Here is a 12,008-nt window from a genome sequence, read left to right on the forward strand (position 1 = left end):
AGAGAGAGAAAAGATAAAATAGAGGAGAAAGAGAGAAGGAAAAGAGAGAGAGAGAGAGAGAGAGAGAGAGAGAGAGAGAGAAGAAAAGCGCAAATAGAAGAAAAGGAGAGAGAGAGAGAGAGAGAAAAGAAAACATTTAAAAAGAGAATGAAGAGAGAGAGAGAGAGAGAAGAAGAAAAAAGGAAAAAAGAGGAGAGAGAGAGAAGGAAAAGAAAGGAGAGAGGGAAGAGAATAAAAAGAGAGAGAGAGAGAGAAGAAAAGTGGGGAGAGAAGAAAAGCAGAGAGAGAGAGAACTAGGAGAGAAGAAAAAATGATCCTAGTCTCAAGACATTATGTCCTATCAACACCTTGGGCTCATAAGTTTGTAAATTGTAGTCCTAATGGTTCACTTTCCTTGTCTCTTCAATTACTACTTTAATGAACAAAAGTCAAAGAGGAGGGCTAAATCCAATGATTACTTGCATAGATAATGATCATCTTCTACTTATTTTTTATCATTTATTTGAAATATAAAGATTAAAACGTGAATGATAATTTTCAATGTATCTTTTTTGGGGTTTTAGGATTATGTTGCTAGTAGAGCTTGCTGGAAACTTCAATGAATGGCTGATTCTTTCTTTAAAACTACATTGCAAAAAAAAAAGGTCAAACTATGCTATACATGTGTGAAGATGATAAACTCCAACCTATTTTCATGTATCAACATTACAATATCTCCCTTCCAATAGATATCAATACTAGAATGAACTCCAATGAGTGATATGGAAGGCTTGATATCTTGCATTCCCTTTTTGATAGGCAAAGGCTTGAAATTTAGAAGATATGAGTGAGATGTATCCAAGGTTGGATTTTATGCACACATGAACACACTCACACGTTCAAACCGCTCGAGCTACGATGCCGATGGGAGAATGTTGCTTTTAGTTTGTGTGTACACACCCACAAGCTCAAACAGCTCGAGCTATGATGCCAACGAGAGAGTGTTGCTTTTAGTTGTTGAAGGTGTCTACTTAGTTTAAATCTTTAGGGGAGAAAAGTTTTCTCGAGTACAGTCTCGGGGGTGCCGTTAGGAGCGCCTGGAAGCGCTTCGATTGGAAACATTGAGGCGATCTTTTTAATTAATTAATTAATTGACGAATAATTATTATTAACTATTAATAATAATGATGTGTGTATGCAGGGTGGGGACACGTGGCGAGGAGAGGTGGCGCGACTCTGCGCATGCCACTTAGCGCGCGCATAAGAAGGCCACGCAAGCACCCCCGGAATGTATCATCGGCGGACTACGAGACTAGCCTAGACGCGAGAGAGAGAGAGTGAGAGAGAGTGTGTGTGTGTGTGTGTGTTATCGCGCACGTTATCTGCCCTACATGCGATACAGAGACTAATACTCTTTTTGTGAAGCTCTTACGCACATAATTTGTGTCTTGTTACTGCTGTAATTATTAATCTTGCATGTGTTTGTGATTTCGCAAGGAGAGAAGGAAGAATAATAAATTATTACAGAAAACAGAGGAAGAAGAAGAAGAACAGAGAACAGAGGTAGAGGCCGCAGCAGCAGCAGAAGAAGAACAAGACAGACCAAGAGTCATGATGAACGTTGTAGCTATCGGATTCCTCCTTTCCTACCTCGGGGCCATCGTCGTCCTCGTCCCTGACTCCCAGCTTACCCAGGCTGACCGCCAGGCCATCGATGATTATGGCTCCTCTGAGATCTTCCAGTCTGCTAAAGACGCCGTGCATTCATCCTTCCCACAGTCCCCGCCTCCTAGCGCCTTCAACAAAGTGAAGGACAAAATGCATCAAGGTTATGAGAAGACAGGTAACTGTAATATCACATTAAAACCCTCTTGTAGAAATCCATATTACAGTTGAAATGTTTCCTTTTCTTAAAGACAAAATTCACAACATATATTGACTCAGTGCTCACATTACCCTCATTACAATCAGATTAGAATGTTTTTTTTGGAATTCTGAAAGACCCTTCGTCAATGTTTTGGCAGATTTTTTGAATCCTTTTATTCGACCACTGATTTGCATTTTTGCATGCAGTTGATGGCATGGAATCTGCCAAAGAAAGTGGCAAGGACACTGTAGAGAGAGCCAAGGACGCTATCGAAAGCGCGAAGGAGAAGATGCAGCAGGGTTACGAGAAAACAGGTCCTCTGTTATTGAAATTCAAGAAGGTTTTGAGCATATATTTTTGACCCGATGAGGCTCTGAATTGAGAGCTTGTAAAATGGCTATGACCATATCTTTAAGGAATTAATCATCAGAGACTTTGAAGGAAGGAAAACTGTTGGAAATTATTTTCAAGATTCTCAGAGCTTCTTCAAATAGGCATTTGTTACTTGAAATGCACCAAAGAGGAATAAGTAATTTCAGAGTCTTTATTAAAGCGACAGAGCAAGAACGCATAGCCTTTCTGTACTAAGAAAGCAATGTTGGGTTAAGGTACTTAGTAGGGACATTCGCTGTTGTGATTTCAAATTTTAGTAGTAAAAAATAACGATACAGAATGTAGATCATTATGGCTTGCAACAAGCAGGAAAGGACTCACAAATCATGGAGGTTGAAGGCTTCTTGTTTTGCTTCAGGAAACGTGGTGTGTGTGAGGTAGATGTGTCCGTAGCCCCATTCTCAGGAGATAGACACTATTTGCAGCCCCTCTTCTCTTAAGAGCTCCTAGGACCCATGGTCTAGGGGATGTTCTTCCTAGCGTATAGGAGCCATGATTTTGAAAGATTGCACAGGGAATCATCTCATAAAGACACCTTTGGGCTGAGGAAGGCATTGGTTACATAGCCTTGTGTCCATGGGATAGGGGATGGCCTTCCTAGCATATAGGAGCCATGGTTTGAATGATTGCACAGGGAATCATCCTGTCAAGACACCCTTGGGCTGAGGAAAAACATAATTTGGTTACATAGCCTTGCGGCCACCATCTTAAGTTCCTTCCAAGTCAAACTGTTCATTTAACTTGATCACAAATTAAGTATTTAAAGTGTTATTATCATTACTTTGTAGCCAAAGGTTATGCTATTGGTCAATGAAATGGATGCAGCGTGGGTAGAGGTAAGTGTTAGAGGTAGAGTCATCCCCTGGACAGGCTGTGTTAGGGTTTCTGCAGGCTGAGTTAGGGTTTCTGCACAGTTAGGGTTTGGTACAGCAGTGTACAGCGCGTTTTCCCGGCCAGGCAGCCATTTGAGAGCACCTCAGTGTGTGGAGCAGGTGGACAGATCGGTCCAATAGATCTGTCTCTATTGGACAGATCTGTCAGGTGCCACGTCATCAGTCCCGGGCAGGCAGACACATCAGCAGTCTGTGCAGTCAGACAGGCAGCATACAGGTGCTGCGTGGCACAGCAGGTACAGGCGCCACTTTTTGTGGGCAGTCAGACTGATGTTGCACCTTTTTGAGGTGTAGTCAGCTGCATTAGTTTAATGCAGCCGACCTGCTGCTGGTGGTTGCCCTTTTCCTGGCTATAAATAGCCAGCCTCTTGCACACTCTTTAACATCAGTTTGTGGCACACTTCGGAGCGTGGAGATCAGCCCGGAGCCGGTTCGTGATCAGACCTTTGCTGCCACAGAGGTGTGCACGTGTGGTGACATCATCGAGGAGGAGATACCGAGACATACAGACTGCGCCCGTGTATATATCTGCATCCTTTGTATTCCGATTTCTTCATACAGCAGATATTGTTCTACTGTGTCTCTCTCTCTCTTTCCTCTCTATGTTCACCCTACTCTCTCAATCTTGTGCCATACGCTTCCGCATCGCTGCACTCTGACATAGTGTCAGAGCAGTGTTGTTGGATGGATTGAGTGAAGAACCTGTCTGAAGAGGAGATTTCAGCGCGTCACAAGGCTGCATTTTTGGCGTTCGAGTGCGAGTGGGAGGGCTACGCATCGGAACAAGGCTGAGGCGAGCATGGGCGTGCGGGAAAGGAGCGAAGTTATTGAAGATTGGTGCTGTTTGCTGCTGTCCAAGGGTGGAGAAGGCTGCGTTTGAGCCTTCAATTGCAGGCTTGTTTTTTAATCACCTTCGGTGAGTGGTGAAACTGCGGAAGAGCCCTAGCAAGCTTATTTTTCCAGTTTGAGGGGGTTGCGTTTTGCGTTTTTGCAAGCACTGAAGATGTCTTCCCAATTTGATGCGGTTGACAAGGAGTTTCAGGTGATCATGGATCGGAAGGTGCCCGTCCTACCAGCTCTTCCATCAGATCAAAAGGTGGATGGTGAAAATTATCGCGTGTGGCCAGTGATGATACTGGCCATTTTGGAGTCTTATGATTTGGCAGAGCTTGTGACGGAGGCTATCGACCGACCTTCCATGAACAATGAATCCAAGTTTTTAGAGGCGGCTCATGTGGAGTTGGCTCAGGCTCAGGCTCAGGCTCAGGCTCATTGGGACAAGCTTAATGCCCGCATTCGTTTTTTTCTCTTTCTTTCATGTACTATAGCTGTGATTGCCTATATCGAGCACCTGACGGTGGCCAGGGAGATATGGCTAGAGTTGGATCAAATGTACAACCGAATGACCGTCATGAAGAGGGTTTCTTTGGAGGTGCAGATGCGGACTTTGAGTCCGAACAAATCATCTTCGATGCAGGAGCATGTCAGCAAGTTGCGGCAGCTCTAGATGCAAGTGCAGAATGCAGGGAAGGTGATCACTTCTGAAGACATGGCGATAACTCTGCTGTCTTAGTTACTGCCACAATTCAATGCATTTTATTCCGCCTTGATTGCTTTAGGACGGACGGAGACTCGTCAGTGGGAAGAGTTGATGCCTATGGTCTTGGACCAAGAGGAACAATTGAAGGTACAACATGCTTCCAAGACGGAGGCATTGACTGGTCAAGCCTCTCAAAAGAAGGGAAAGGACCAAAAGGAGGAGGACGACGAATCCAAGAAGGACAAGGAGGAGTTGACATGCCACATTTGTGGCAAGACCGGCCATTGGAAGAAGGATTGCCTCGACAAGGACAAGAATGATACCAAGAAGGAGAAGTATTCGAAGGATTTTGGAGCGGTGGTTGCTCCCTTATCAGCTGCATTTTTGTACATAGAGGTGATCGAGGCCTCTTCACCGAGATCTTCTGATGCTGCGTTGACGGCTACACATGCTCGAGAGTGGATCGTGGATAGTAGTGCTTCACGGCACATGACTCCTTCATCAGATGGTGTTACCCATTTGCGACCTACGCGTGGGCAAATTCTCATTGGAGATAGCTCTTCAGCGCCTATAGAGGGATGGGGTGACATGCAGCTGATTCTAGATGACTGTGGTGATACACATACCATCTTCTTTCTGTTCATAAGATATGCTCACTTGGTTTGCTAGTGGAGTTTGATAGTGATATTGTTGGAGTCCTTGATCGTGGATCAAGGAAAATCCTCATGAGACTGGCTATGAGGAGAATGGTGTCTACAAGATGAAGTCATCTCCAGCCTTTACTTCTCTTTTTTTTACCACTTAGTCAGAGTCCGAGATATGGCATGCTCGGTTTGGCCACCTCAACTATGATGATTTTCGGAAGGCATCGAGAGGATAGTTTATTCGAGGGTTGCCGGACATTGGGGTGAGCCATCAGCCTTGTGTATCTTGCATCAAGGGGAACCAACATAGGGATGCGATTCCCAAGAAGGCTTCTAGGCGGTCTACTTCACCATTGGAGTTGGTGTCTATTGATCTTTGTGGACCGATGCGGACGGAGTCCTTAAAGGGGAGTTTGTATTTCATGCTTACTGTTGATTTTAGTAGGATGACTTGGGCTTATTTTCTACCACTGAAGTCAGAGGCATTCTCTCACTTCAAGGATTGGTTGCTCTTTGAGGAGAACTGATCGAGGTGGAAGTTGAAAACCTTACAGTCCGACAAGGAAGAAGAGTTTGTTTCGAACGAGCTCGCGAGATTCTATGCAGATCGTGGCATTCATCAGGAGTTTGCCGACACGAATACCCCCCAAGAGAATGGCATATTGGAGCGGAAGAATAGGAGCGTGCTCGAGATGGCGCACACCATGATGGAGCACCGTTAACAGTCTGTTTCTCTTCATCAGTACTTGGTTGTCATTATTCTTTGATTTACCTAAATACACTCTGATCATCTATCAAGTTGTTATCTCTATCCTTTAGGACTTCAAATTGTAGTTGAAGTCTTCCTTCAAGGAATATACAACTTGCATTGGAGTTAATGTTGATAGAAACATAGAGAGCTTCATAATTATACTTTGTGCTAATGCATCAATGCCTTATATATATACATATATATATATATTGCAAATTACTAATCGAGGTTGTCGACGCCTTTTGAGGCTTATTTTGGAGTGAAGCCTGATGTCTCTTACTTTCGAGTTTTTGGATGTGATGCTTATGTTTATGTGCCAAAGGCTCAAAGAGACAAGTTTGAGGCTACTTCCAGAAGACAGGCGTTCGTGGGCTACAATTCTCAGTCCTAGGGGTACCGATTGTATGATCCCGTTTGACGGGATGTACACACAAGTCGAGATGTTCGATTCGTGGAGGTTTTCGCTTCAGAGGGGGTCGAGAAGCACCCCATACTTGGAGATCCAGGAGAGAGTTGGATTCTAGAGATTGTTCCTTTGGAGCCATTGCCCCTTGATGGTGGTTTTTCTTCGGATGAGGAGTTTCCTTTACCACCTGCTTCTTCCCTTGCTCCACCGCCGGTGGATATACCAAAGACTTCAACAGATGGCGAGCGACGAGGAGAGATCTGGCCTCCTCCTCGTTGGGCTAGAGACACTCTTTGAGAGTCGGGGATTGAGGGGGTCCTTGAGGAGTGGCAGCCGCAGGATCGCCGGCGGCGTTCTCAGAGGAACCAGGCACACGGGTGAGCTTGTTTTCACTAATTATTGTTTGATGTCCCGTTTGTTACAGGATCAAGAGCCCACCTCCGTGAAGGAGGCTTTGCAGTCCAAGCATTGGCGGAAGGCGATGGAGGTCGAGCTAGAGGCTATTGAGAGGAACGGCACTTGGTACCTCATACCACGTCCCTCTCATAGGAAGGTGATTGGAGTGAAGTGGGTTTTCAAGACCAAATACCTTAGTGATGGCACTTTGGATAAGCACAAGGCCTGCCTTGTTGCTAAAGGTTTTGCACAGCGCCCAGGTATTGATTTTTATGACACCTTTTCCCCCACTACTCGCATGGCCACTATTTGAGTTGTTCTTGCCTTGGTTGGCCATAGGAGATGGCCTGTTTTCCAACTGGATGTGAAGTCAGCTTTCTTGAATGGAGACTTGAAGGAGGAGATCTATGTGGAGTAGCCTCCGGGGTTTGATCTTCAGATGGGAAGGTCTATAGATTGAGGAAGGCCTTGTATGGCCTTAAGCAGGCGTTGCGTGCTTGGAACGAGAAGATTGACTTGTTCCTCTAGGAGAGATTGGGATATCGGCATTCCTCGGCCGATCCGCAGCTCTATGTACACACTTCCGATGGTGGTCGTGTGTTATTTGTTTTGTATGTTGACGATTTGATTGTCACAGGTGACCATGCACAGAAAATCGAGGAGATGAAGGCAGCCCTACATGAGAAGTTCGAGATGACGGATATGGGGCTTCTCCATTTCTTCTTAGGCCGTGAGATCTATCAGACACCAAGGGGGTTTTTCATCTCTCAGCAGCGGTATGTGTAGGAACTCTTGGTGACATTTGAGGTGGAGGATTGTCGGCCCATTACCACTCCTATGGATCCGAACTGGAAGGCCACTTCACATTCAGACTCTCCTTTGGCGGATGCTACTTGTTGCCGTCAGCTGATCGGGGTCGTTGATTTGGCTCCTCAACACCTGTGTTGATCTATGCTATGCTGTAGGGCTCTTGGCTGGGTTCGTGAGTGAACCCAAGATGGTGCATTGGTAGGTTGCTCAAAGGTTTCTGCGGTTCCCGAGGGGGGCCTCCGATCTAGGGATCCATTATCCAAGAGGTACAGGTGGTTCAGACTTGGTATTGACTGGCTAGAGTGATTCAAATTGGGCTGGTGATGTGGACCACAGGCGGTCTACTACGGGATATTGCTTTACCTTGGGTATTGGTGCTATTTTATGGAACAGTAAGAAGCAGCCCACGGTAGCCCTTTCTTCTACAAAGGCGGAGTATAGGGCCGCGTCTTCCACCACATGTGAGATTGTATAGCTTCAGAGATTGTTGGAGGAGCTCGGTTGCCCCCAGACAGGTCCTACTACATTGCGGTGCGACAATGAGAGTTGCATTGCCTTGGCACGGAACATCAGTCCTTTACCTGCTGCTGGTGGTGCCCTTTTCCTGGCTATAAATAGCCAGCCTCTTGCACACTCTTTAACATCAGTTCATGGCACACTTCGGAGCGTGGAGATCAGCCCAGAGCCGGTTCGTGATCAGACCTTTGCTGCCAGAGAGGTGTGCGCGTGGTGACATCATCGAGGAGGAGATACCGAGACATATGGACTGCGCCCGTGTATGTATCTGCATCCTTTGTATTCAGATTTCTTCATACAGCAGATCTCCTTGTTCTACTGTCTCTTTCTCCCTTTTTCCTCTCTATGTTCACCCTACTCTCTCAATCTTGTGCCATACGCTTCTGCATCGCTGCACTGTGACAGTAAGAGGATAGAAAAGCTTTAGTAGGATGCAGTCTTGGTAGAGATAAGAAGATAGAAAAGCTTACTTCTCTAAAGGTTTGATTTTATTTGGATTTTTGCTGATGTGCAGTGGATGGTGTGGAGTCTGCCAAAGACTATGCAAGAGAAACTGCAGAGGATGCATATGACAGAGCAAAACAGGCTGGCAAAGCTGCTTATCAGCAAATACCCACTAAAGAAGAAGCTGCATCGCACATACCCAGCAAAGAGGCTGGTACAGAGTATATGGAGAGTTTAAGAAAGAAGCTTGATGAAGCGCGAGCACGTCTGCAGCAGAGTACTCCTTCAATTGATGATGGCAAAGAAGCTGGCAAGGAAGCTATGGAGACCTTGAAGAGAAAAGTTGAGGACATAAGGCAGCAGGTTTCTGCCTACATGCAGAGTGCCCCTTCAATTGATCATGGCAAAGAGGTTAGCAAAGAAGCTCTAGAGAACTTGAAGAGAAAAATTGACGATGTAAGGAAGCAGATCTCTTCCCACATGCAGAGTGCTACTTTAGTTGGTGGTGGCAAAGAAGCTAGCAAAGAAACTATGGAGGCCTTGAAGAGAAAAATTGAGGATGTAAGGCAGCAGGTTTCTTCCTACATGCCAGGCACCAAGGAGGAGGAACCAGAAACTACTTTTCAGGATATGAAGAAGAAGCTGGAGGAAATGTCCTCTTACATTCCCACCACAGAGGAGGCGCCTTCTTATGTGCAGCCAAACAAAGAGACTATTGAGGAATTGAAAACGAAAGTGGAGGGTATGCAGGAAAGAATTAAAGATGCTGCTTCATCCTACATGCACAGAGACAAGGATGATCATGGAGGTGCTGGTGCAGGATCATACGGCTACAAAGAAAAGCTTGAGGGTATGCTTCATGGTGTGAAAGAGAAATTTACTGGAAGGAAAAGGCCTGTATCGGGTGATACTTTAGAGCGAAAAGTGGTCGAGTTTTGCAGTTGGGTTGGCAGTGGTAGTGATGTAACTACTGGTAAGGCTGCAGATGGTGGTGACATGGGTGGTGCTGGCAGAGACGGTGGTAAGTTGGATGTCAATGCACTGAGAGAGAGCTATGTCTATCTTATGGAGAGTGCGGTGAGGGCAATTGGAGGTGCTCAAGAGGTTTTTGAGCGAGCAGTGTTGGTTAACGGGGGAGAGTGGAGGGAGAAGTTTATGTATCTGTCACAGTCTGCAACTGGAGCACTTGAACGGGCAATGGAGGTTTTTGAACGGGCTGCCATGGAGGCAGAAGGTACTGATCGCACACCCATGTCAAAAATCAGTAGGGGTGGGGGTTTGCTTATGACCAACATGACTAAGCTGAAACAGAGAGCAGCACAAACCAAGCATCACATTTCAGCTACCATACGGCCTCTTATCCGGATGTTGTATCTTGCTACATTCTCCATTGTGTATGGAGTAACATTATGGATGACTTTTTTTTCTGGTCATCTCCTCTCCAAGGCAGTACCGCGTCAGCAGCTGGGCTTTCTGCAGAGCAAACTCTTTCCTGCCTATCTTCGACTTGCATCAACATGTTTGGCAATCTGTACTGTGCTCCATTTGTCCCTGCATCCTTGGAACAGTGTTGACCCTCAAGACAGGTGGCAGTTCTTCAACTTTCTGTCTATCCTGGCTGCCTCTTTGATCAACACCCTCGTGGTGGAACCCAGGGCAACTAAGGTGAGTACAGACTAAATCCTGTTTCTTTTGCTTGACTACCACCATTCACTGTTTATATTCATATCATTGTTTGTTTGGTTCACTGAACATTTTTAGCCTCAAACAGCACATTGAGCACTAAACCACCATTAGTCAGTCTCTATTCACATCAATGCATGCTCAGTTCACCGAAGTGTTTTAGCCTCCAACAAAAATAGCAGTATATTGAGCAATCTTTTGGCTTTTGTTTGGTATACTCACAATAGGGTAGAATCAAAACTAGATTTGCTAACCAAGTTATCGGCCTTGAGGGGTAATATGTGTGAAGCATGTTAATTGTCTAGCAGTATTTCAGCCTTCAAATTACATGAGTAGTTGATCTTCATCTTAGAATGTGTAAAGCATATTAGTAATCTAGCACAACAACAACAAGCTTCAACCTCAATCATCAAAATTAAATGACTTAAGTGATCTGAGTCTTAAAAATTGTAACGTGTGGAAGCTTGTGAAAGGGAGATTCTCTACTATTTCGCCCTCAGTTCCCAATGAACATTTAGTGACAGCAACTAATTTTGCATTCTAGGCCTGATTCCGCGAAATTCCATTGTCGGATGAATGCTTTTTTGGGTGGGTGGGTGGATCTGTGAAAAAATTACAGGTGATGTTTGAGAAGCTGAAGGTGGAGAAGGAGGAAGGACGAGGGCAGAGCAGTGCAGATGAGCTGGATGAGCCAGCAAAAGCCCGCATGGCAGCCATTGACGACAAGTTCAGAGGTCTGCACCAGTGTGTTTCTTGCCTCAACCTGGCCAACCTGGCTGGCCTTTCATGGCACCTATGGTACCTGGCAAATCGGCTGGTCTTGTAAAAAGAAATCCACCCCCCTGCTTTCTCTTTCTCTCGCCCCCGACTATTTCACAGCCCTGCACCAGGGCGCTTCTTGCCTCAACCTGGATACCTTGGCTGGCCTTTCATGGTACCTATGGAACCTGGCCAAGCGTTTGGTCTTGTAAAAAGAAATCTTCACCCCTCCCCCTTGATGCTTACGTGTCTATATTTGCAAATCTGAGACATCCACCATCTCACAAAAGAACCCATCACTATGTAACTCTCTTAAATTTTGTTTTCGATATGTCCATCAAAAGTCCCTATTTCCCAAGTTTATTTCTCAATGTCTTTCAAAAGCCTACTCTTCCCAAGTGTGATACTTGGGGGGTCCACTTACAAGAAATCATCTATATAATGTGCGTTTAAAAGATATTAAAAAAAACTTTTTTTAAAACATGTTATAACGTTTTAAAATGATTTTTTTTGATTTTATTCAAGTATTTTTTTTAAAAAATTGTGATTAAAAAATCTCTTTTGTAAATATAATCTTATAAATTTAACTCAACATAATATATATATTTTTGAACTCATGTGGTATCTTATATGTTTTATATAATCTTATAAATTTAATTAAATATAATACATTTTTTTTGAACTCGCACCTTATATGTTTTATAAGGGGGACTCCTTGGGGTGATATATTGTCATAATTTGCATATTTGTACTCTTTTCGTGTAGTTTTTGTAATGTATGCTAATTTGTTAGCGTCATGGGGATAACATTGCGCAAGGCTTGAACTCATGCATGCCAAGAGCGTAACCCATGCTTGAACCACTATGTTATGATCTAATTGGCTTTTTGGCTTGATTGTTCTAATATTGTTATTGTTGGCTTGTCTTA

General features: G+C 44.6%; 1 protein-coding gene across 1 annotated transcript; it reads left to right on the forward strand.

Annotated features, from left to right (window-relative positions):
* The first annotated feature begins 1,291 nt into the window (after positions 1-1,291).
* On the forward strand, positions 1,292-11,524 carry LOC148011693 (uncharacterized). Its single transcript, XM_087670442.1, has 4 exons — positions 1,292-1,822; positions 2,053-2,160; positions 8,710-10,304; positions 10,942-11,524. The coding sequence occupies exons 1-4, from the start codon at positions 1,591-1,593 to the stop codon at positions 11,146-11,148; spliced, it is 2,142 nt and encodes a 713-aa protein (XP_087526568.1). The 5' UTR covers positions 1,292-1,590; the 3' UTR covers positions 11,149-11,524.
* Positions 11,525-12,008: the final 484 nt, after the last annotated feature.

The sequence above is a fragment of the Lygodium microphyllum genome, chromosome 28 (assembly GCF_053477565.2).
Source record: "Lygodium microphyllum isolate KBCC chromosome 28, Lygodium_microphyllum_v1.1.10, whole genome shotgun sequence".
NCBI lineage: Eukaryota > Viridiplantae > Streptophyta > Polypodiopsida > Schizaeales > Lygodiaceae > Lygodium > Lygodium microphyllum.

Bases quoted from the DNA above. Each gene is read 5' to 3' on its own strand.
- LOC148011693 (XM_087670442.1), top strand. From the start codon at position 1,591: ATGATGAACGTTGTAGCTATCGGATTCCTCCTTTCCTACCTCGGGGCC. The intron at 2,161-8,709 runs GTCCTCTGTTAT...GCTGATGTGCAG, and splicing joins GCAGGGTTACGAGAAAACAG to TGGATGGTGTGGAGTCTGCC. The intron at 10,305-10,941 runs GTGAGTACAGAC...AAAAAATTACAG, and splicing joins TGGAACCCAGGGCAACTAAG to GTGATGTTTGAGAAGCTGAA.